The sequence below is a fragment of the Poecilia mexicana genome, unplaced genomic scaffold (genome assembly GCF_051168715.1).
Source record: "Poecilia mexicana isolate PSO_F unplaced genomic scaffold, ASM5116871v1 scaffold_17, whole genome shotgun sequence".
In the NCBI taxonomy this organism is placed as follows: domain Eukaryota; kingdom Metazoa; phylum Chordata; class Actinopteri; order Cyprinodontiformes; family Poeciliidae; genus Poecilia; species Poecilia mexicana.
This window is the reverse complement of record NW_028263386.1, coordinates 291221-312911: the sequence shown is the minus strand read 5'-3', so window position 1 is coordinate 312911 and position 21691 is coordinate 291221. Positions and strand designations below refer to the sequence as shown.

The following is a 21691-nucleotide window of genomic DNA, read 5'->3' as shown; positions in this document are numbered from 1 at the left end:
ACAAACTTCCAGAAAACTGAAAAACAGCTGAAACCCTGAGTTCCTTTAGGGCTAAAACCAGCTGGTTGGAGCTGTTTAATCAATGAAACACTGATCAATAATCGGATGTGTAACGATGGTAAAATGTAACCCTTCAGTTGTCTGTTTTCTATGACTTTGCATGTTTGTATTTTTGAGGTAAAGCTCTTTGAAATTCCTTGTTGCTGAAATGTGCTACACAAATAATGTCGAACTTTCATACAAAGTGTAAATAAATAAAAACTGTTAGAAGATCAAATAAAAAAGCCAGAAAACTGAATGAATGTGTTGCTAGATGAAAAATGATCCGAGTCCAACAATGTCTGCAGTCAAACTGATCGAAGACATGTCCCCTGTCCCCCCCAGGTGTCCTGCCCCCTCCTCAGCAGGGTGGCGGACAGCAGCAGTTGGGCGGTGGGCGTGGCCCCGGACGCCATGAAGCTGCTGGAGAAGCAGAAGAACGCCGCTCAGGTGGTGGAGGCTAAGGTGGAGGGACTCACCTTCCTTCCTCCACCCGACGCCCTCTGTAACCAGGACGACCTCGACTGCTTCCTCGCACGCAGTGGCCCTGATCAAGGTGGTGGTTGCCATGACAACGACAACAGCAACACCAATGGGCTGGTTCAGGACCCTTCTCTGAAAAACCTCAGCCTCACTGGCAGCAATAACTCTGATAACAGTCACCGTGACGATTCTGTCGAGGGATGTAGCAGTCTCCATGACAATGGTTGCCATGTGGACCAAAATGAACAGTAAGACAGTTCACTGTGAGACACGGTGTGTGTGTGTGTGTGTGTGTGTGTGTGTGTGTGTGTGTGTGATACCTTGTGGGACCGAAGCCCGGTACCCACAAGGGGAAGCTCTGTTTTTGGGTCAGGGGTCAGAGTAGGGCTGGGGGATATGAGGAAAATCTGATATCCTGATATATTTTTGCTATATCACAGTAGACGATATATAATCACGATATTTTTAACTGGGCAACAATGTTATTTTAAACTGTAGACCCCTTGCAGCATGATGCCAACAAGGCCAGCTCCCGCCCCATTTCCCTGCAAGACTTAAATGTAAGCTCATATAAAGGATGCAGTGTTTTGCTATGAACTGTTTATGACTAGATAAAAAGGTGAGCCATAAGTTTTAACTAAGAAAAAAATAGAGGGAAGTAGGTCAGTTATGCTTGACTTTGACAAACTTAACATATAGATGTGCTGTGGAATAAGGTATGATTTGGTTCAGCTTAAAAATAAAAAAGCGACCTACACACAAACTGACAGATCATCAGTAAAGCAGGTGTTTAAATTGGCTAATCAGCCACTGCTGTGTTAGCATGGCTAATAGCAGCGGTGGCTAAACTACCACCGCTGTGTTAGCATGGCTAATAGGAATGGTGGCTAATCTACCACCGCTGTGTTAGCATGGCTAATAGCAGCGGTGGCTAAGCTACCACCGCTGTGTTAGCGTGGCTAATAGCAGCGGTGGCTAAGCTACCACCGCTGTGTTAGCGTGGCTAATAGCAGCGGTGGCTAAACTACCACCGCTGTGTTAGCATGGCTAATAGCAGCGGTGGCTAAGCTACCACCGCTGTGTTAGCATGGCTAATAGCAGCAGTGGCTAAGCTACCACCGCTGTGTTAGCGTGGCTAATAGCAGCGGTGGCTAAGCTACCACCGCTGTGTTAGCATGGCTAATAGCAGCAGTGGCTAAGCTACCACCGTGATCATTTATTAATAAAAGCAAAATCTACATCAAGCCTAAAAACCGAAAACGTTAACGAACTGAATGTTCTGCTCTATATAATGTTTGAGTGTTTTTGGTCCTGAATCCTGAAACATAAAGTTGCGTTGTTGTCAGTTGCTATGGCAACCAGCCTACCTGTAGCATAAATTCGCCAGAGAGCAAGAAAAAAGAATGAGTAGTTTTGAGTTATTTTCTCATTGCATAGCACTAAGTGGATCCTACCAAGTCTCCAGGTTTCACTTTAACGGTCTAGTTCTACTATGAACAGCATGTAAAAGAATAGTCTGATTGGGGGGGAATTAAATCTGTTTCAGCCTTTTGTGGCAATAGTTTTATAACATCTCTCGCAAATGACCTCATTTTGTTCGACATCCTCCATATAAAATCCAAACGACTGCCAAGTTATTGATCCAGCGCTGATTCTGTTCGGAACTAGTTCATCTGACTCTTCAGCCTCCGTCTCATTCACGGCTCAAACTCTCGCTGTCACCATGTTGTTTGTTTTCTCCGCACAACGTTGATTGGTAGGAAAATTTCAGGTTGGGAGGGGGAGGGTCTAGTGATGCATTCATAGGGTGTCGGATAAACCATACTCGCATTGAATTTGACGGCGAAAGTTTATTTGAACGACAATTTATACTGGGTAGTTGCGATATAGCCATTTTAACTATTGTAAATTGAAAATATTGCGATACATCGAGTATGCTTGCTACATTGCCAAACCCTAGAGGTCAGATTTAGGACTAAGGTGTGAATTGAGTTTTGGCTAAGGTTAGGGTAAGGGTTAGGCTGTAGAAATGAATGGGAGTCAATGGAAAGTCACCACAAAGATAGCCACGCAAATGTGTGTGTGTGTGTGTGTGTGTGCGCGCGCGCGCTCGCACGTTTGTTTGTAATACCTTGTGGGGACGATTTTCCTGACATATACTACGTTGTGGGGACCAAATGCTCCTCGTGGGGACCGGAGCCTGGTCCCCACAAGGGAAAACCCTGTTTTGGGGTCAGGGGTCAGAGTTAGGGCTAAGGTATGAATTGAGTTTTGGTTGGTTAGGGTTAGGGTTAGGAAAAGGGTAAAGGTCAGGTTTAGGCTGTAGAAATGAATGGAAGTCAATGGAAAGTCCCCACAAAGATAGCAACACAAACGTGTGTGTGTGTGTGTGTGTGTGTGTGTGTGTGCAGATCTTTTTGTTATCTGCCATTTTTGACTGATGCCATGAAAACAACATCATCGTATTCTATTTTTATGACATGCTCTTCAGTTGCATTTAATTTTCATTTGGTTGTTTTTCAACGAGCTGAACAGAGAATCCGGCTCCCATAAACAGATGAACATATGAACTTTTTCTCTGCCCCAATAACTTCATACAAACAATGAAATTTAAGGCCTTCTCTTATATTATGAGCGCTTCACCTGCTGCGACCTGAACCACATCCTCAACTTCCTGCTTCACACCTGGAGGAGAAATAAAGCATCCAGCCTGACTGGACCCATCCAACTGTAATTAACTTTAATTTGAGGCCCAAGGCTGAATTAATCCCCACAGATTATTTGGATTAAGATTTACTGCCTCCATTTTTATAGCACCATTTGAATAAGCAGTGTAACTTCTCCTGTTCTTAGCTTTTGTTTAATTTCTCCCAGCTCCATCTTGTCGCTTATTGTAACTGCAGGGTGAGCAGAGCAGAGCGGCAGCCTTAACTTCTGCCTCCTGCCAGCACAACAGAGTCGTTCTGCTTAGTTTCCTGTGCTCTGTATGTGCTGCCACTTGCTCCAAAGCATCCTGTCCATTAACTCCAGTCAGCAAGATGCATTTGTCCAGGTGAGACGGGATATTGAGATGGTATTTTAAACAACATTTTGACGGGATTGAGTTGTTTCTGCAATGTCCCCTGCGTAAATGTAAAAAATGTCTTTGCGTCGGCGCCAAGTATTCCGGGGTGTAAATTATCTGTCAAAATGAAAGAATTTTCTACCGTCTTCAGATTTTTCTGTCGTTTAGAAAAAAAGACCGTCAGATACGGAAAATAATATGGATGCCGGTGTTTTCAGGTGAGACGACCAGGGCGATTCCAGGCGGGAATGTGGGTGATTCCAGGTGGGGCAATTCCTGGTGGGAATGCCGGCCATTCCAGGTGGGCCAATTCCAGGTGGGAATGCCGGCCATTCCAGGTGGGGCCATTCCAGGTGCGAACGCGGGCCATTCCAGGTGGGGCAATTCCTGGTGGGAATGCAGGCGATTCCAGGTGGGGCAATTCCTGGTGGGAATGCCGGCGATTCCAGGTGGGGCAATTCCTGGTGGGAATGCCGGCGATTCCAGGTGGGGCAATTCCAGGTGGGAATGCCGGCCATTCCAGGTGGGCCAATTCCAGGTGGGAATGCCGGCCATTCCAGGTGGGGCCATTCCAGGTGCGAACGCGGGCCATTCCAGGTGGGGCAATTCCTGGTGGGAATGCAGGCGATTCCAGGTGGGGCAATTCCAGGTGGGAATGCCGGCGATTCCAGGTGGGGCAATTCCAGGTGGGAATGCCGGCCATTCCAGGTGGGCCAATTCCAGGTGGGAATGCCGGCCATTCCAGGTGCGAACGCGGGCCATTCCAGGTGGGGCAATTCCTGGTGGGAATGCAGGCGATTCCAGGTGGGGCAATTCCAGGTGGGAATGCCGGCGATTCCAGGTGGGCCAATTCCAAGTGGGAATGCCGGCCATTCCAGGTGGGAATGCCGGCGATTCCAGGTGGGGCAATTCCAGGTGGGAATGCCGGCGATTCCAGATGAGACGGCAGGTGAGAGCTCAGGCAGTGTTTCCCCTCCCACAGGAAGCTGTCGGTGGCCCGTCTGCTCCACGCCTGTGAGGAGACAGTGGTGGAGTGGGTGGAGCTAGTGTCAGACTTTCTCCAGCAGGACTGGTCTGGACTGGTTCTGGACCGGCAGAAACCCGTCCCTTCAGAGGAGTTTTCCTTCTGGAAGAACCGTCTGAAGAACTTGCTCTTCATCCAGGACCAGGTGACGATGTCATCCTGATGATGTCATCTGATTATGTCACGGTAGCGTTCTGATGGCGGCTGTTTGTGTGTTCAGTTGCTGAGCGCCAAAGCCCAGCAGGTGAGCTCCATCCTGAAGGCTGAAGACAGCATCTACTGGGCAGCTCTGCAGGACCTCCAGAGACACGTCCAGGAAGGTGGACAGTGGCGTCCTCAGGACACATGCAGAGACACCTGTCTATCTGTCTACCTGTCTGTCTGTCCCCTCAGGTGTCAGGGAAGCCGAAGACATCACGCTGCACCTGACTCCGGTCCAGCAGAAGCTCAGCGAGGTTCTAGAGATGGACTTCCTTCAGGTACGAGAACCAGCTGTACCTGCTGGGAGCTGATTGGTCCTCAGTCAGCTGACAGAAAGTCTGTCTGTGATTGGCAGCTGAAGGACAATGTGGCAGCAGTGATGGACAAGGTGGGCCTGCTGTGGACGGACTCCGAGTTCTACTGCCGGCCCAGAAGGACCGTGGTTCTGCTGCAGGAGATCTGCAACCTCTACATCCAGCTGGTACTGAAGCCCGGAAGAACCCTGGTTCTATTGGTCCTGGGTCCAGCTGCTTCCACTTCTGGTCTGAAGGAGGCGCTGTGGATCTGTGGCTCAGCGGGTTTTAATGTTGAAAACGTTACAAGTTAACAGGAAGCTTGAAAATGTGACATGTAAATATAATGATGTGTTAATGAAAACATTATGGACAAAACACCAACTGCACACACAGAAATAAATACAGATAAAATAATATTAAAGTCAATAAAAAGCCATTTCTTACAATGGACTTAAATCTCAATGAACAAACCAGCCAGTGGATCTTAAACCAAATTGCTGGTCACACTTAAAAGTTAATAAATTAAAAGAAATATTAGGTTAACTCTCGCTGCAGAGTTAACCAGAACCTCCTGACCCCACGAGGTGTAAATGGATGGATGGATATTACATAAAATGGAGTCAGCATATTCACATATTTAACTAAATATTATACGTCGCTACTTTTTCCCGAAGCTTTGAACACTGTGGCCTCAACTAAGCCTGAAGGTTATTGATCAGTGCGATGGCAACTGATCCAATATGTCATTCGATAGACACTCTTGAAAAAATAAAGGATGCATGCAAAACCGTGAATTTAACAAAAAGTTCTTTATCTATTAAAAAATACCAATACAGAAATGACGATACAAAATCAGTTCTACTATTCCTTTTCTTTCATTCCAAAAACTACGCAGCTTACATGGTCAGAAAGTGTTTTGCTAGCTGGCTGTGCAATCCCTCCACACAGTGTTGTTTCTAATGTAATGCAAGACTCAACAGGAAGTAATCTTTTCAAAATAAAACCAAATTTCACAATAAAGCTGACCTGAACTAACATTAACCTTTACTAAATATGACAAAAATAAAAGACATAATTCTTCCCCTTTAATTATTTAAATTAAATATTTAAATTAATTTAAATAATTCTAATTTATGACTAAGAGTTTATTTTTGTTTGGCGCTGTTCCTGTAAGCTAAAGGCACCTAATAGTGCAGCTAGCTAGAAGCTAATAGTGCAGCTAGCTAGAAGCTAATAGTGCAGCTAGCTAGAAGCTAACTAAGGGAGTGTGTCCCCTGCAGAGCGGTGGCGCTGAGCAGCGTTCTGGGGAAACCCTGGAGGAGGCTCGCCGTCTCCACTGGTTCAGAATCTGTTGCTTTATTCCATCAAGATGTCAGCATGTCTCACCTGTCTCACCTGCAGAGTAGGGACTTCCTCCCTGGACAGGAAGTGATCGGGGTTCTGGTGTCAGAACCCGGCCCGGTTCTCCAGGACATCCGGCTGGTGATCCAGACCCTTCAGGCTCTCAAGTCCGCCTTCTGTGAGCAGCAGAGCCAACTGGAGCTCCAGAACCAGAACCAGGTACTGGGCTGCAGCAGGGCCACCTGTCCAGGTGGAACCAGAGTGATGTCATTGTCCAGCTTGTCTCTGTCCTCCAGGCCACGCCCACTCCCAGCTGGACCTTCCCGTCTCACCTGGTCTTCTTCCACCTGGACACCTTCCTGAACCGCCTGCTCAGCATCCAGGTAGCCCCGCCCCCTCATCTGAAGTCGCTCACTTCCTGTAGACTGATTCCACCCCCTCCGTCCAACAGGAAGTCCACTTGGTCACAGCACGGTTCTACCAGCTGGACCAGGCGGTTCTGACCGGCGCCAGCGGCACCTTGCTCACCGTCGGGATCCAGCAGGTGTACCAGGACTTCCTGGTCCAGGTGAGGCTGCTTTCAGCCTGCAGCTGCGACCCCACCGACCCGGAGGACCAGGTGAGCCGACCCCCGGCCCCAACCCACTTCCTGTGGCCGAGCCCTCACTGACCCGCCTCTCTCCCTCCCTGAGACCTTCGAGCTGGAGCTGGACCAGTTCTGGGAGCAGGTTCTGGACCTGGAGACCCGCCTGGTGTCTGTTCTGAGCAAGGCCCTAGAGGACTGCAGCGAGGTGGCGTCCGCTGCCAAGGTACCGCCGCCGACCCGGTTCCGATTAGCGATGCACCAGTCCGGCCTGTTCAGCTGCGATATCTGAGGTTTATGATGGGCTGGTACAGGCTTCTCAAGCCGTGGGGCGCGGCCCCTCAGGGGTCGTGGAGAGGTGTTGGGGGGCCAGAAGCAGAACTTTCTAAGTGACACGACGCCGGTTCCGCCCTCATGAGGAACAAGCTGGGTTTTAATGGCAGAGGCAGGAAATCTCAATGCGTTACTGAGACATTTTAGGCGCTTTCGCACGGAACGGAACGGTTGTGTTTGCATTACAACTTGCGACCGGTGTTATAGATCAACTGGTGGCTAAATCAAATGGTGGTGGCAGCTGGAAAAGACTGATGTTTCTGTGGGCGTGGCTTTTTAGGACCCCCCCCCCACTGTTTCTGTAATGTTACACTTTATTTCCTAGCTCATTTACAGAAGACATGGCTACCGCAGATCTATGTGGCAGTGTCATTTCTTCCTTATTGCTGATATTTTTTCTCGTCTTTATTCTTTTCATCAAGTGACTGTCATTCTCAACCATATGAGACATCGCTGAACAAACAAGTGTCTAATATACTTTTACATCAGAAACAGGTTAAAATCTTCACTTGAACTGAGATTCTGAAAGTGCCACCAATTAATCCAGGCCTGGTTCTTAAAGCGCGGGGTGTCCGTTAGATGACAGTCAATGACAGCTAGGAAATAAAGTGTAGCGTTACAGAAACAGTTATAAAGATTTCGCTATAGTTTCTGTGGACACCTATTTGAAATATCACAATATGAGGAAAAATTACACAGCCAGTCGATCTTTTTAAACATTTCATTTTTAATCCCAAGGCTCTTCAACATTTATGACGGCTTTCAGGGAATAATCTTGGCTTTGAGATCTGCTCATGCCACATCGAGATCTATTTCCATCTTCCTTTGACGAGTTTCAACCTCTGAAGCAACACATAAGTCAGGACAGGTTCTGCGTAATTTACACGTTTTGATGGTTTTGCAGATGAACTTTAAAAAAAAGACAACATGCCATATTAGACCAATAAAGTCTTTCTAATTAGCTATTCCCGAGATCTTAGTGGTTGTTTTACGGAATCGGATAGTGTTTTTGCAAAGATTTGTAGTTCTTTAAGCTTATTGCATTGTTTACTTCCTGGTTCGGTAAAGGGGTCCTAAAAAGCCACGCCCACAGAAACATCAGTCTTTTCCAGCTGCCACACCAGTTGATTTAGCCACCAGTTGATCTATAACACCGGTCGCAAGTTGTAATGCGAACACAACCGTTCCGTGCGAAAGCGCCTTTTGTGGGTCATTTTTGCCTCATCAGCCGAAACTGAGGCAGAAAATTCGACAAGAGTCGAACTAATAACCTTACATCCGGTCTGTAAGGTTATTATTCGGAACAAAGTCTCAGTGGACGTGAGGGTGAAATCTGCCTTCAGCTAAATGCTTAAAAATAAACAGCTTAAAGTGCCGTTTGAATGTCAACACAGCAGTTACTGCAGTCTAATAATAATAAAAATGCATTTTATTTGCCAGCACCTTTCAAAACACCCAAGGACCTTTTACAACATGAGAAACACAAATTAAACAGTGAAAATGGCTACACGACACAAAACCACAAAATAACTGGACCGTTAAAGTGAGAAGGAACTCGGGCTGAAACGATTCCTGGAGCGATTCGATTCCCTCGATTATTAAAATTCATCCAGGAAAGTTTACCTGCCTCAAAGATTCGTTAATTTATACTTTATCATTTAGCGCGCCGTGTTCTGGCCGGGACATTATTTGCGTTGCGCATCGCTCTGACTTCCACCTCTGAGTTGTTGGTGAAAGCTAAGTGTTAGCGGCATAACGTCCAATCTTCCAGTTCGGCCCGCGGGGATTTTACTGATTGGTGATAATTTTGGGTTTTCATCGTTTTTGGGGAACCAATTGTTACCCACTCGAACAAAAGTGGTGTGGAGACAGGCAGTGGTTGTAAATTTCCTTTACTTTCTTTTTTTCTGAACATACAAAACACACTCATCAATCTGTGCGTTACGCTATAGCTGCTATATTCACCATCTTCTTCTTCGAAAACTTAGGACCCTTAGGACCCGAGGCTGCCCTAAGCGCCTGTTACAAACTGATCACTGTCCAAACTTGTTTCGCTCTCAGCCAGAATAGCTACCAACATATATATTCAGCTAAACATGGACAATGAAACGGTGCTTTTTAATAACAAAACAAAACATTTATAGGAAAAGAGAATGGACTCATATTTCAATGGAAGGGGGGGGTTCCTTTATCTAAAGTCTTCAGCAACTGGTCCCCTACACTGTCCCCCTCAAAATAAATGTCGTCCCGACATAGTGACATCTCCAGACAAACTGAATCTTCAGCCGGTATGGGGAAGACAGTCTCTTGGTACACTTTCCTGTATGATACAGTTCTTAACATGGCATCCATCCCCTCTTCATGCCATGTTGAACAATAGACAGTACTGGCCAGGTAATATCTGTAAAGTCACTCTGCCATCTCTGCAGGTTGTGTGTATCATAAAGTTTGACTTTCAGTTCCTGCCCCATAACCCTTCATTCAGACCCACTTATGCTATTATGTGCTTAACATATGTATCAGCCTAAATCCACATTCCAGATGTGCACTAATCAGCTATCAATATGCTTAAAGCTTATGATTCTAATCCCCTCTGTCCTGTGTATATAGCCTGAACATATAACTGAACAATGTGACCGAACCACAATATGAACTCAACAGTACTTGTGGCTAACCATAAGTGTTGGTTGGCCTAGCCTGCTGTATGTGGTTGTTTTGGGCGGATGTCGTTGTCTAGGATACTGTCTTGAAACAGGTTCCAGCCGCCTCTCGCCTGCTTCATCAGATGACGTGTGCTCCTCTGCCACCATTTCTTCTTCCTCTCTGTCCACTTCTCCTTCCCACTCCACCTCTTGTTCTGCACCCACTTGAGCATCCTCTGCACCTCTCCTCAACTGACCTTCAACTTGTTCAGGTTGTACCTTCGGATGGGTGATGAACCTCCAGTTGTCTTCGCCATCAGAGCTGCTGTCACCATTCTTGTCAACACAATCTTCCTGCTTCCTTCTGTTTCTACTCTGCTGTTGCCTCTTCTTGTCCCTCATGTTTTTCACTTCTTTCTCCGTTTCAGCTGTCAGAAAATCACAAGCCAATAGTAAGTTTCTGTGCAAAACTCTAACCTTCCCTGCGCCTTTCTCAGGATGTACTGCATAAACAGGACTGTCCTTGTGTTTCCTTTCAGTGACTACATAGACCTTGTCTTCCCAGTACCTGTAACCTGAGTTTTCCTGGTCCTCCTCGCTCCTTGAAATTCCGCACTAAGACCCTAGATCCTGGCTGCAGTTCCACTCCATGAATTCTCCGGTCATACTCCTTATGTGCTGTCTCAGATGCCAACTTGTAATCTTCTTGCATCCTTTTTCTCCACTTACTGGCATAATCACTGTGGGAGGTGCTCTGATCAGTTGGAGTTAACCCAAACATCATGTCCACTGGCAGCCGAGGACTCCTGCCATAAAGGTGCATATCCGGTTGCTTCGCTACGCTTACAATTATATGCATGCACCACTTTGGGCAGGGAGCTCTTCCAATCTGACTTTTCTTTTTCTGTCAGGTTTCTGAGCATTGAAAGAAGAGTTTGATTAAATCTTTCTGGTTGCCCGTTTCCAGCTGCATGGTAGGGAGTTGTACAGGAGTCTTGGATGCCACAATACTTTTCCAACTTAGAAGACAGCTTGTTTTCGAATTCTTTGCCCTGATCATGATGAAGTTTAGCTGGAAATCCAAACTTTAGGGCAAAGTCTCCGAAGATCTTTTCTGCAGCAGTTTTTGCTGACTTGTTCGCGCATGCATACGCTTGAGCAAAGCGTGAAAAGTGGGGTATGACAACAAGGATGTATTCATATCCTCCTTTACAACGCTCCAAATGAAGGAAGTCAATGGAGACCATCTCGAATGGGTGAGTGGTAACAATATTGACCAGTGGTGCTCTTGTTATCCTGTTTGGATGCTTCCGCTTCAGGCAACTACAAACCTTTGTCACATAGTGTTCCACATCCCTTTTCATATATGGCCAGTAAAATCGGTCACGGATTAAGTTCAATGTTCTCTCCACACCAAGGTGTCCCATTTCCTCATGCAGTTCTTTATATATCAGCTTCACGCCTTGGGCAGCACAAGTTGAACTCGATCGAAGGGTTAAACACACAGTTTGTTTCTTTCTCTAGCGAATACAGAGATGCCATCACGCCAATTTCTTTTGGCATGCCGGGGCCATTGTTGTCTCATCACAAACTCGCACCTTTCCAATCATTGAATCCTCTTCCTGTGCTTTTCTGAGGTCCTCTGGTGATATTTTGGCCACTGTTGGTGTTATGTGTTCCTGTTCTTCATTATTGCAGACTGACATTATGACTGCAGGACACAACCACGGCTCTTGATCATGGGATGTTAGCTGGACTGACTGTGTGACAGAAGAAATTACCTCTGGCTCCATCTCCTGGACGCATGTACTCCTCCAGGTCCAGGGGCATCCTTGATAGTCCATCTGCGTCCCCATTCACTTTCCCCGGTCGATACTTGATGGAGAAGTTAAAGTCTGCTGGTTCGGCTATCCAGGGGTGTGTGGTGGCATTTAGCTTGGCTGATGTTAAAACATAGGGTTAGGGTAGGGTAGGGTTTTGTCTTTTAGAAAAAAAAAAAAAACCCAGTCCAAACAAAAACTACCCAACCAGGGTGGGCGAAGAACCAGGAGTCCCGGAGGCGGGTCCGGCGGTCGCCGCCGCCGCAGCAGGAAGTGGAGCTGGACGGCTTAGGTGGAACTGGATCGCCCATCATCTCCGCCTGGGCTGCATCACGGTCCCACTCGGCGTCTTCCAATAATTCCACCAAACCTGGATCGGGGAGGAGCGGGATCCATTTTCGGAGAACCGTTGCGCAGGCTGAGGCCGTGGTAAACCGTTTGTACAAAGAGCAGGGTTTAGCCACGGTGTCGACATAGTTCTTGATTGTTCTCTTTAAACGGTCCACGTCTCCGAACATCTGAGCAGCTGGGTTCATAGTTGTTGTTAATTGCGATTCTCACCGGTCTGGTCGGGTCCTTCTGTCAGGTGTGGTGGTTGCGAGGTGGTGAGGAGAGACGCAGAGACCCAGGTTGTGATAAAGATGATGATAAATTTAATGAAGAAAGCTCAACAGTCCAGAACAGGTGGCACGGCAGAGAGTTAGCACACAGCTAATTACTGGTAGCAACTGAAAACCTGAAGCCTGAAAACGAGAGCTAGACCAACATAGGACTTAACAGTTCGACTGTGAAGGTAAGCAGACAAACGATGAATGACGTAAACACGACAAGGACCCGACAAGAGACAGAGACAACAGGGAGGGTAATCAGGTAACTAGACACACCTGGGAAGCGATCAACGGGGAAGACGCAGAGACAGAGACTCACAGGACAGAAACTGAACACAGAAAACCCTTAAAAATAAATACACAGAAACACGGATCATGACAGGTGTGATGATGTATGGAGAGGTGACTGGCATAAGTGGAACGTACGATATTTTCGCTTTCTCATCCATTTCCGCTTGCGCCTCCAGCTGTTTAATCCGTTCACAGAGCCGCTCATACACCTTTTCCTCAGCTTCTCCTTGCAGCACCGTGTGTTGTGAGTGTGTGGATGTCTGCATGTTCACATTCATGCCATCAGGTTTCACAGTCAACCTTTTGGGTCCCCTGCAACCTCTAGAAAGGTGTCCCAATTGTCCACACTTAAAACAATGTTCACATTGATCACTTATGTTGTGCTCTTCACATCCTTTGCATGTGAAGAGCACATGCAAAGGTTTTGCTTGATTTTCTTGATTTCAGTGATTTCTTCCCAGAGCAGCCTTACTGTTTCACATAGCTCTGACGCCCTTGAACTGATGGGTGTTGATGTTTTACGGTTTTTTTCCTTCACCACTTCAGCTGACTGTTCTTGGAAACTGGCATTAGATGCAGCTAGGCCTGTCATGATAACAAATTTTGGTGAGCGATTAATTGTCTAAAAAATTATTGTGATAAACGATAATATTGTTTCAAGACCTTTTGACACTGATTTAATGGAAATGACTAATAATGCAGCGATTTCCTGTGCACTTTATTTCCAAAAGAACACATAACACTGGAGCTGATCAACTAAACTAACAAAACAACCAAAACAAAAATAAAATGGATTCTCAGCCTCCATTAACAAAAAATTTTCTTGAATAGAAACTAAACAACATGAAGCCAAAGTGGAAATAAATACTGGATTCAACCAAAAGAGAGCAGATTATGAAGTCTGTATTGCCCTTCAGTAATCTCTAGATTTAAATAGAGAAAACGGGCCATCCGGCCACCTGATGCAGTAGTTCATGCTACACCATTTTTTGTCCCTATTTTCCTCTTACAACAATCTTAGATCGTTGGCCGATCTAAGATTGTCGCTGCTGATTTCCTAACCGATCATCCTGCAGTGTGATGTAGATCGTCGATCTAAATCAGGGGTTTTCCCCGACCGGGAGCTTAACGCTGAATGTGACAGGTAGCCAATCAGAAAGCCGGATTCTCCTCCTGCTTTCTGAGGGGAAATTACGGAGGGGAATCCCAAACAGCTGACACTGCGCGACACGAAGTCCAGCATCGGAGATGATATGTAGAAACAACATCAACATTTCGTGCAAAGATTATAGAAATGATGAGAGGAGTTGGAGCCAAATTGGTACCGCAGCTGATGAACCCGGTAAGTTTCCAGCTGCTCTTCGTTAACGTGACATCAATAGGTTATAATGATTTTCATTCAGTCAGGACTTTACGCTGACTCTAGCCACATGCATCACAGGTAGATTCTAGTAGAGTATTGATTAATGCCTGGTATTAAAATCAGCTAACTGGACTTGTAGCCATTATTTTGTGCCCATTGCTGGACACCACACGGCTGAACCCTATGAACCGTTATCCTAGGATTTCTGTCGGCTGATGTGTCTCAGGTTTAGAAAATGGGCCGACAGCTGGTGTAGTGTGAGCTGGACATTAGACTAAGAGCTGAGCCTCTTTTCATTCAGAGTCATCAACAGGAAGAGACGATAATTAAAATGAGGTCGGTAGGTTTAATTTATCGTGCGATTAATTGATTTACCGTTTATCGCGACAGGCCTAGATGCAGCCTGGTTTTGCTGTCTGAACTGCATTTCTGTTTGTAGCTCGTTGACTTTAGGAGTTTTCGTGTAGCTTTTCCTCTGGACTGTCGTTCTGAATCCACACTTGCAGTCTCATTCATCTTTTCAATAAGAGTCTCATCTGTCTCAGCTTGATCATCAAGGTAAGACTTCAGCTGAAGCTTTGTTGTCACTCAATAGTCCAGTTCTGACTCACCTCAGGAATTTCCTCTGAATGAAGTCGGCGCTGTACTGCTCATCTGCATCTACTTCTCTTGAAGCAAGCAGCAGCCTCTCTTTCAGTTCAGTTGCCCTGAAGAGGAAATTTTGGGGGGATTCCCGACTGTCCTGTGTGATATTTATCAGTCTTTGGTAGATATCAATAGAACTATCCTCTTTAAAATTGCTTTCAGCTGGGGCGGGGTCAGACCACATTTAATTTCAAGCATGTCACGAATGCTTAAACCAGGGCTCATTGCTTTTATTACAGCTTCTATTACTTCAACATCGCTATGTCCTTTACTCAGGCCTCTCTCAATCTGATGCATTAAGTTTGTGTATGAGCCTGTCTTTCTGACCTTTCTCCCCTATCTGACCACATATTTTAAATTCCCTCTGTATGGTCACTTCTGGAAGCCTATTTGCTGTGGTTGGCATTTCAGTCACTGTTCTCTGAGGCTTATCATTTATACGTTCATTTAGCCTCCCAACTTCCTCTTGCAATGTTTGGTTGTTAAGGTGGAGCTGTGAGTATTTTTCTGCTAAGTCCATTTGTTCCGTTACAGCCTTTGGTGCTTTGTGATGTGTTGCACGTTGCCTCCTCTTCAGCAGAAACTTCAAAATGTTTTGATATCTGTTCAATTGATTTGAACATTCTCTGAAGAAAGCGTCTCACCGCCTCCTCTTCATCGTTAATCACAGCATCAATGGACTCTGTTATTAATCATATTAACGCTCACCTCGTTACAGAATGTCCGCCTTGGATTTTAGCTTCTGCACACACCTCTGAGCTGATCCAACTGCAAGAGCCATAGCTGCTGAGAGACGGTCTCTGCCAACTCCTCCATGTCAGTCGCGCGCAGTGAAGGCGTGCTCCCGCCACTGCTTGCTCCGGTTAGCATCCCTCCAAGAAAGTCCCGCGACGAAGCATTAATAATATTTTGTTGCCCACTCGAACAAAAGTGGTGTCGAGACAGGCGGAGGTTGTAAATTTCCTTTACTTCCCTTTTTTCTGAACATACATAGCTGCTGTATTCACCATCATCATCATCATCTTCTTCGAAAACTTAGGAGCCTTAGGTATGAATACGTATACACCTCATGGAGCGGGTCAGAGGTCATGGAGCGGGTCAGAGGTCATGGAGCGGGTCAGAGGTCATGGAGCGGGTCAGAGGTCATGGAGCGGGTCATAGGTCATGGAGCGGGTCAGAGGTCATGGAGCGGGTCAGAGGTCATGGAGCGGGTCATAGGTCATGGAGCGGGTCATAGGTCATGGAGCGGGTCATAGGTCATGGAGCGGGTCAGAGGTCATGGAGCGGGACAGAGGTCATGGAGCGGGTCATAGGTCATGGGGCGGGTCGGCCCGTTGCTGCGATACGTCACAGCGTCCGCCATATTGAATGTGGAATATGTCCCAGTAAGCTAATACAGGTAAATGGACCGAACTTCACAAAGTGCCGTTCTACAAAGTATTTTAAATTAATTCCTGTCATTGACACATTTTCTCACACATTAATATATTTGGTAATCAGAGAAATGACTAAAGAGAGTTTCTAACTTCTGATGTGATTATTTAATGTTTTGGGGCATTTCTGAATAAAGAGCTCAATGTTTTATTTGGTAGAAATGATTCTGATCATTTTTATATTAACATTGATGAACAGACATTTTTACAGTGTTTAAAGGACATATTTACATAATTCCATAATTTAATCTACATTTAAGATGCATTAATACACTGATACTTCAGATTGAGATATTTACACAAAAAGTGAAAGAATAAAACATTTATTTATTATACTGGGAACACTGGTCACAGGCTTCAGTCTGCTGGTCTCACTGGGAGAACTCAATGACTTCTGAGACGTCCTGGTTCACAGGCTGAAGCCAAGGATAAAAGAGAAATTATCCAAAATAGAAACTACATATATGTTTCCTTGACATTCATAACAAGCCATTTCCAGCATGTTGGGCTCTGACTCGTAGCATCTTTATAGCTAAATACCGACATGGAGAAGCTGAGCTGGAAACAGACTGAAGAGCAGCAGCTCCAGCTCTGATCCTGACTGATCTTTCCTCACTAAATCCTCTGGTTTCTAATGAACTTCTCCTCTAACAGCGGTTTCTCATCAGCTCTCATTAGAAAACAGTGTGAAAACGTTAGCTGCTAAGCTAACAATCAGCGGCTACTTTGGGCCAATTTAGCTACATAGGAAATATTTCTCGGTTGTTTAGAAGCGAATTTCTGGCTGCAAAGTAATTCTGATCTTTCATCCTTACCACAGTTTCAACAGGTTGGCCATCGAGTGAAACTGGAATCACTTTCAGTTCTTGTTTATCACATTTAATTAGCTCTACTTCCTTAAGAAAATGAAAAGGTATGTTCTTTTGTGAGGAAATTTATATTTTATGGTGCCAGTAATGCCGAAATTAATAGTAAAATAATAAAGACTTTGTGGTATTCTGATTTAGTAATGTAATTAGATTAGTTGTGTTACCACCCCCACGCCACTAGAGGCAGTAGCAGGCCCCGAAAAGATGCGACTAAGAAACGGATTTAGAAGTTCACCGAAAGGGGCGTTTTCCCAGTCAGGAAACCCGTTTCAAAGCTTCGCTGACTTTTAGCATCGTTTAAAATACAAAACCCAGCCGTGGCGGATGGAGGATAACTCGGCCCGTGTTTGGATGTACTCACCGCTTGGAGCTGGCTTTCAAAACACGATCTGGAGAAGAATTGTTTCTGATGTTTGTAAAGATGCTCCGATGTTTAAAATTAACATCCACATTCCCTGCTTCTTGCTCAGTCCAGTAAGCTCACAGTTTTTACCCAAAGCGCAGGATCAGTACTGGGATTATCCGCGGTCATCGCTGTGACCAGTGAAGAAGTTCGCCCTTCCTGTAACTCCTCAGGCACCGGATCAGACCCAGATCCAGGTTCTGGTGGGACAGTAGAGCCGCTGTTAGCAAGGCTAACGTCTTGAGAAGCGGAGAGGGACGATGGTTAATTCTGTCCGCCATCGTGAGAATAGGGTACGAAGCGTCCAATGTGGACCAATAATAATCATGTTGGACGTTTGCCAGAACAAATCAGGCATTTTTTCAACAGCACCGCCAAAATCCTCTTAGCCAGTGATAAAGTTAAGGCATTCTGACCTTATTCATTCACAGAAATCTTTTGGGACCCTCAAAGCGCAGGGGCCCCGGGCTGCAGCCCCGGTAAGCCCAGGCTAAAATCTGGGCTTGCAGATGGTGAAGAGAAGCGGTCCTAGGACAGATCCCTGGGGAACACCTGAAACCAGAGGAGGATAGATGGATTTGAATGATTTAAGTTGGATGAACTGAGAGAGATGTGACTGAATCCAAGGGAGGGAGTTTGTTTTCATGCTGCATAGAGCAGGAAGCTACACTCACCACTACCTTCACTTATTGATCTGGAAATGATTAGATGCTTAGCATTGTTATTTTAATGAGCTTATGTGACGCTTAGCCATCATGTTAGTCTGGAGCCCTTAAGCCATTAGTCAGATGTCTTCCAGGTAATATATGACATTGTTTGGGTTAAAACAGCATTCATAACAAAGGATTTCTGCCTGATGTCGCATGATGTTGTCTGATGCTGCCAGATGCCGCGTGGGCCTGTGCTGCGTTGATGTCAATGAGGAATGTGTAAACTTGCAACTTAATGACAAAAACCAAAATAAGCTAAAAGCCAGTAAAGCCGTATCCACCTTATTCCTACGCCCCATGATGCTTTGTGTGAATTATGGGTGTGACTTCCGCCGCAAGCCGGAACTGCCATTGGTTTGCATGTTACCCTAACGCTAACCGGCTTTCGTCGGAGCTTTTAGGCTATAAAATATGTGGTAACACCAGCGATCAAACCTTAAATGTGACTATTGGTTTACCGCAACCTACAGCTGTTGCGGGGAGGGATGACAACTTGAAGAAATGGCTGCATTTCTTCAAGTCGCACTAGCATATGTAGCTACCTGCACTAGCATATGTAGCTACCTGCACTAGCATATGTAGCTACCTCCATTAGCATATGTAGCTACCTGCACTAGCATATGTAGCTACCTGCATTAGCATATGTAGCTACCTGCACTAGCATATGTAGCTACCTCCATTAGCATATGTAGCTACCTGCACTAGCATATGTAGCTACCTGCATTAGCATATGTAGCTACCTGCACTAGCATATGTAGCTACCTGCACTAGCACATGTAGCTACCTGCACTAGCATATGTAGCTACCTGCACTAGCATATGTAGCTACCTGCACTAGCACATGTAGCTACCTGCACTAGCATATGTAGCTACCTGCACTAGCATATGTAGCTACCTGCATGTAGCTACTTCACTGACTCGGTTGCTTCAGATGCAGATGTGGGTTATCTTGAACTTGCTGCAACCACGAACTAAATGTGGTCTGATTATTAGGGAACATCTAATAATCAGTAACGACAGTTCCCTGAGCTCCACAAGGGCGTCTTACGACACTTTCCAGTGGCAAGTTTCTCTCAATAACAGGTTGATGTGTGGTTCGGTTCGGTTCGGTTCTAGTCCAGTGGGGAGATCCAGTGATGCGCAAGATCTGGAGCGCAGCAGCTGCGGTTATTTCTCTGCTGATTTGCAGCAACACTCAGGGAGAACCTCGAGGTTCTGGTTCTGATGGATTACATAAATCCAGATATTTTATTTTGTCTAATAAATAAAATTTCCAGGCCCAATCATAATGATAAAGACTCAGATCATGAACTTTATTATTTTTTAAATTCAAATGAAAAATAAGATTCACGTCACACCGAGCTGATATTGTGTAGTTCTGGTGTTTTATACTGTCGGAACAACTCAGATCTATGACAGATCTCAGATCTTCTCTGCTTTTCTTTATTCCTGTCAGAGAAACGAGCTGCTAGCAGCGATGCTAATTCATTCCGGTACAAAACTTACCGATCTTGTTCCTGTCGCTCCTCTGATTAAACTCACAAATCTGTCCTGAGCAGCTCTCTGACAGCAGACAGTGTCTGTAAACAAGTTTTTACTAAATATTGTATTATAACCGAAAAGAGATGCAGCTTCTATCATGAACATAGATTAGCAAAATAAACCTACAAATTACAATGAAATAATGCTACTTCAGCTAGCCGCCGGAAGGGACACCCATAATCGTTTCCCCAGTCAGGCCCCAGGAATAAGGTGGATAGGTTTTCCCTCCACTCCCCCTGAAGCGGCACGGCTAGGCAGGTAGGAGGCGTTGTCATGCCAACCACCTGTTGGGATTTCAAAATAAAACACATTTAGAAGTTTTATGATATTTAAATGAATTTAAAACGGATTATGGCTAGCATAAGGTTCTTTACATCGTTTTAACATAAATAATGAAACTTGATTCCGACGGTGTGCAGAGGGATGAGAAACATTTTCTGGTCCCGTTCTGCTGGTTCCCCCTGCAGCGGTCCGAAGCATCCGGGTCACTGGACCTCCAGGTTCTCACAGATCCCGCGCGCTCACTGTCTTTCTATGTGGATTCGGAAAAGTGACGATTGGACAAGACGATCCCGTCGTCTGAACGCGGCACCAAGACCACCAGAACCAGAACCGGGTCAAACCAGAACCGGCCCAGCTCAATCTTTTCGCTCTCAGTTTCCTGCTGCTCTGCGTTGATGCTGATGACATCATCAGCAAGCGTTGCTACGGTTACCACGGATTCCGTTTGTGTCGCGCAGTGCTAATGTGGGGCTTTTATTGTGGCGGGGCGCCGCCGTCTCCAGTGTAGAGTTACACTGAATAGATGGGACTCCAGATCTACAGGCCGGCCCGGATATGGGATCGGATCAGAGCCTCTCTAGTGCTGGCTGAGCCTCTGTGATCCGACCGGATCCGGCCTGTTCCGACCCGGCTGTGTGTTCCAGGTGGTGAAGATGTTCTGGTTCTTCCTGGACCGGCCCCGGGTCCAGGACCAGCTGCCTCCCTGTCTGGCCCGGCTGGAGGATCAGGTTCTTTCAGACCTGGACCGGACCGAGCTGGAGTTCTACAGTCAGAAGGAAAAACCCGAGCGGTGGTTCCGGTTCTGCCCGGCCGGTGCCGCCCGACTCTGCTGGAACCGCCAGCTGCGGCGCCGAACCCAGGAGACCCTGAGAAGCTTCAGGACCATCCAGAACCTGTAAGGCCCCGTTAGAACCCCAGGAGTCCAGGACGGGTTCTGCTATGACTCTGTTTCAGGTGTGGGGGCGTGGCCCTGGCGCCGGCGCTGCTGCAGAGGGCGGAGCAGGTGGTGGAGCTGCTGCAGGACTTCAGAACCAGCACCCGGTCCGATTGGAGCGCCGGGCTGGAGGAGGACTGCGATTCCGTCCTGAACCAGAAGCTGGTCCAGATCGACCCGCCGACCCACCTGGAGGTGGCCGGCAGGAAGCAGGTGGGTCAGAACCGCGGCGGACGGAGCAGAGTTCTAACCAGTCCCGTCACAGCAGAGGTCAAGGGTCGAGGAAGGACATCTGAAACTCGACCGTGGAACAAGGAGTCCCTGGATGTGTTGTCGCTCCGCCCATTTTAGCGGCGACGCCTCCTCCTGCGGATTTAACCCACAATGCAATGCGACACCAACAGCACTAAACGGAGGTGAGGACAGAAATGTGTCGCTCTTTTATCGCTGGTCAAAGTCGTTCCAAAATGTTTGTAGGCCTGAAAGTCGACCTCATAGCTCCAGCTGCCATAGACACGAATACGTAGAGGGTCATAGGTCATGGAGCGGGTCATAGGTCATGGAGCAGGTCATGGGGCGGGTCATAGGTCATGGGGCGGGTCAGAGGTCATGGAGCGGGTCATAGGTCATGGAGCGGGTCATAGGTCATGGGGCGGGTCAGAGGTCATGGGGCGGGTCAGAGGTCATGGGGCGGGTCATAGGTCATGGGGCGGGTCAGAGGTCATGGGGCGGGTCAGAGGTCATGGAGCGGGTCATAGGTCATGGGGCGGGTCAGAGGTCATGGAG

General features: G+C 46.5%; 1 protein-coding gene across 1 annotated transcript in view; it reads left to right on the top strand.

Moving 5' to 3' along the window:
• Window positions 1-21691, top strand: part of LOC106911559 (dynein axonemal heavy chain 17-like) — a 37229-nt gene that overhangs the window by 5788 nt on the left and 9750 nt on the right. The window contains exons 2-12 of the mRNA XM_088014813.1: window positions 385-770; window positions 4569-4755; window positions 4831-4930; window positions 5004-5089; window positions 5167-5292; window positions 6509-6667; window positions 6745-6831; window positions 6900-7067; window positions 7141-7257; window positions 20616-20866; window positions 20926-21118. Of these exons, the coding sequence (XP_087870939.1) occupies window positions 385-770; window positions 4569-4755; window positions 4831-4930; window positions 5004-5089; window positions 5167-5292; window positions 6509-6667; window positions 6745-6831; window positions 6900-7067; window positions 7141-7257; window positions 20616-20866; window positions 20926-21118 (1860 nt within the window). The remainder of the gene's footprint in view (window positions 1-384; window positions 771-4568; window positions 4756-4830; window positions 4931-5003; window positions 5090-5166; window positions 5293-6508; window positions 6668-6744; window positions 6832-6899; window positions 7068-7140; window positions 7258-20615; window positions 20867-20925; window positions 21119-21691) is intronic.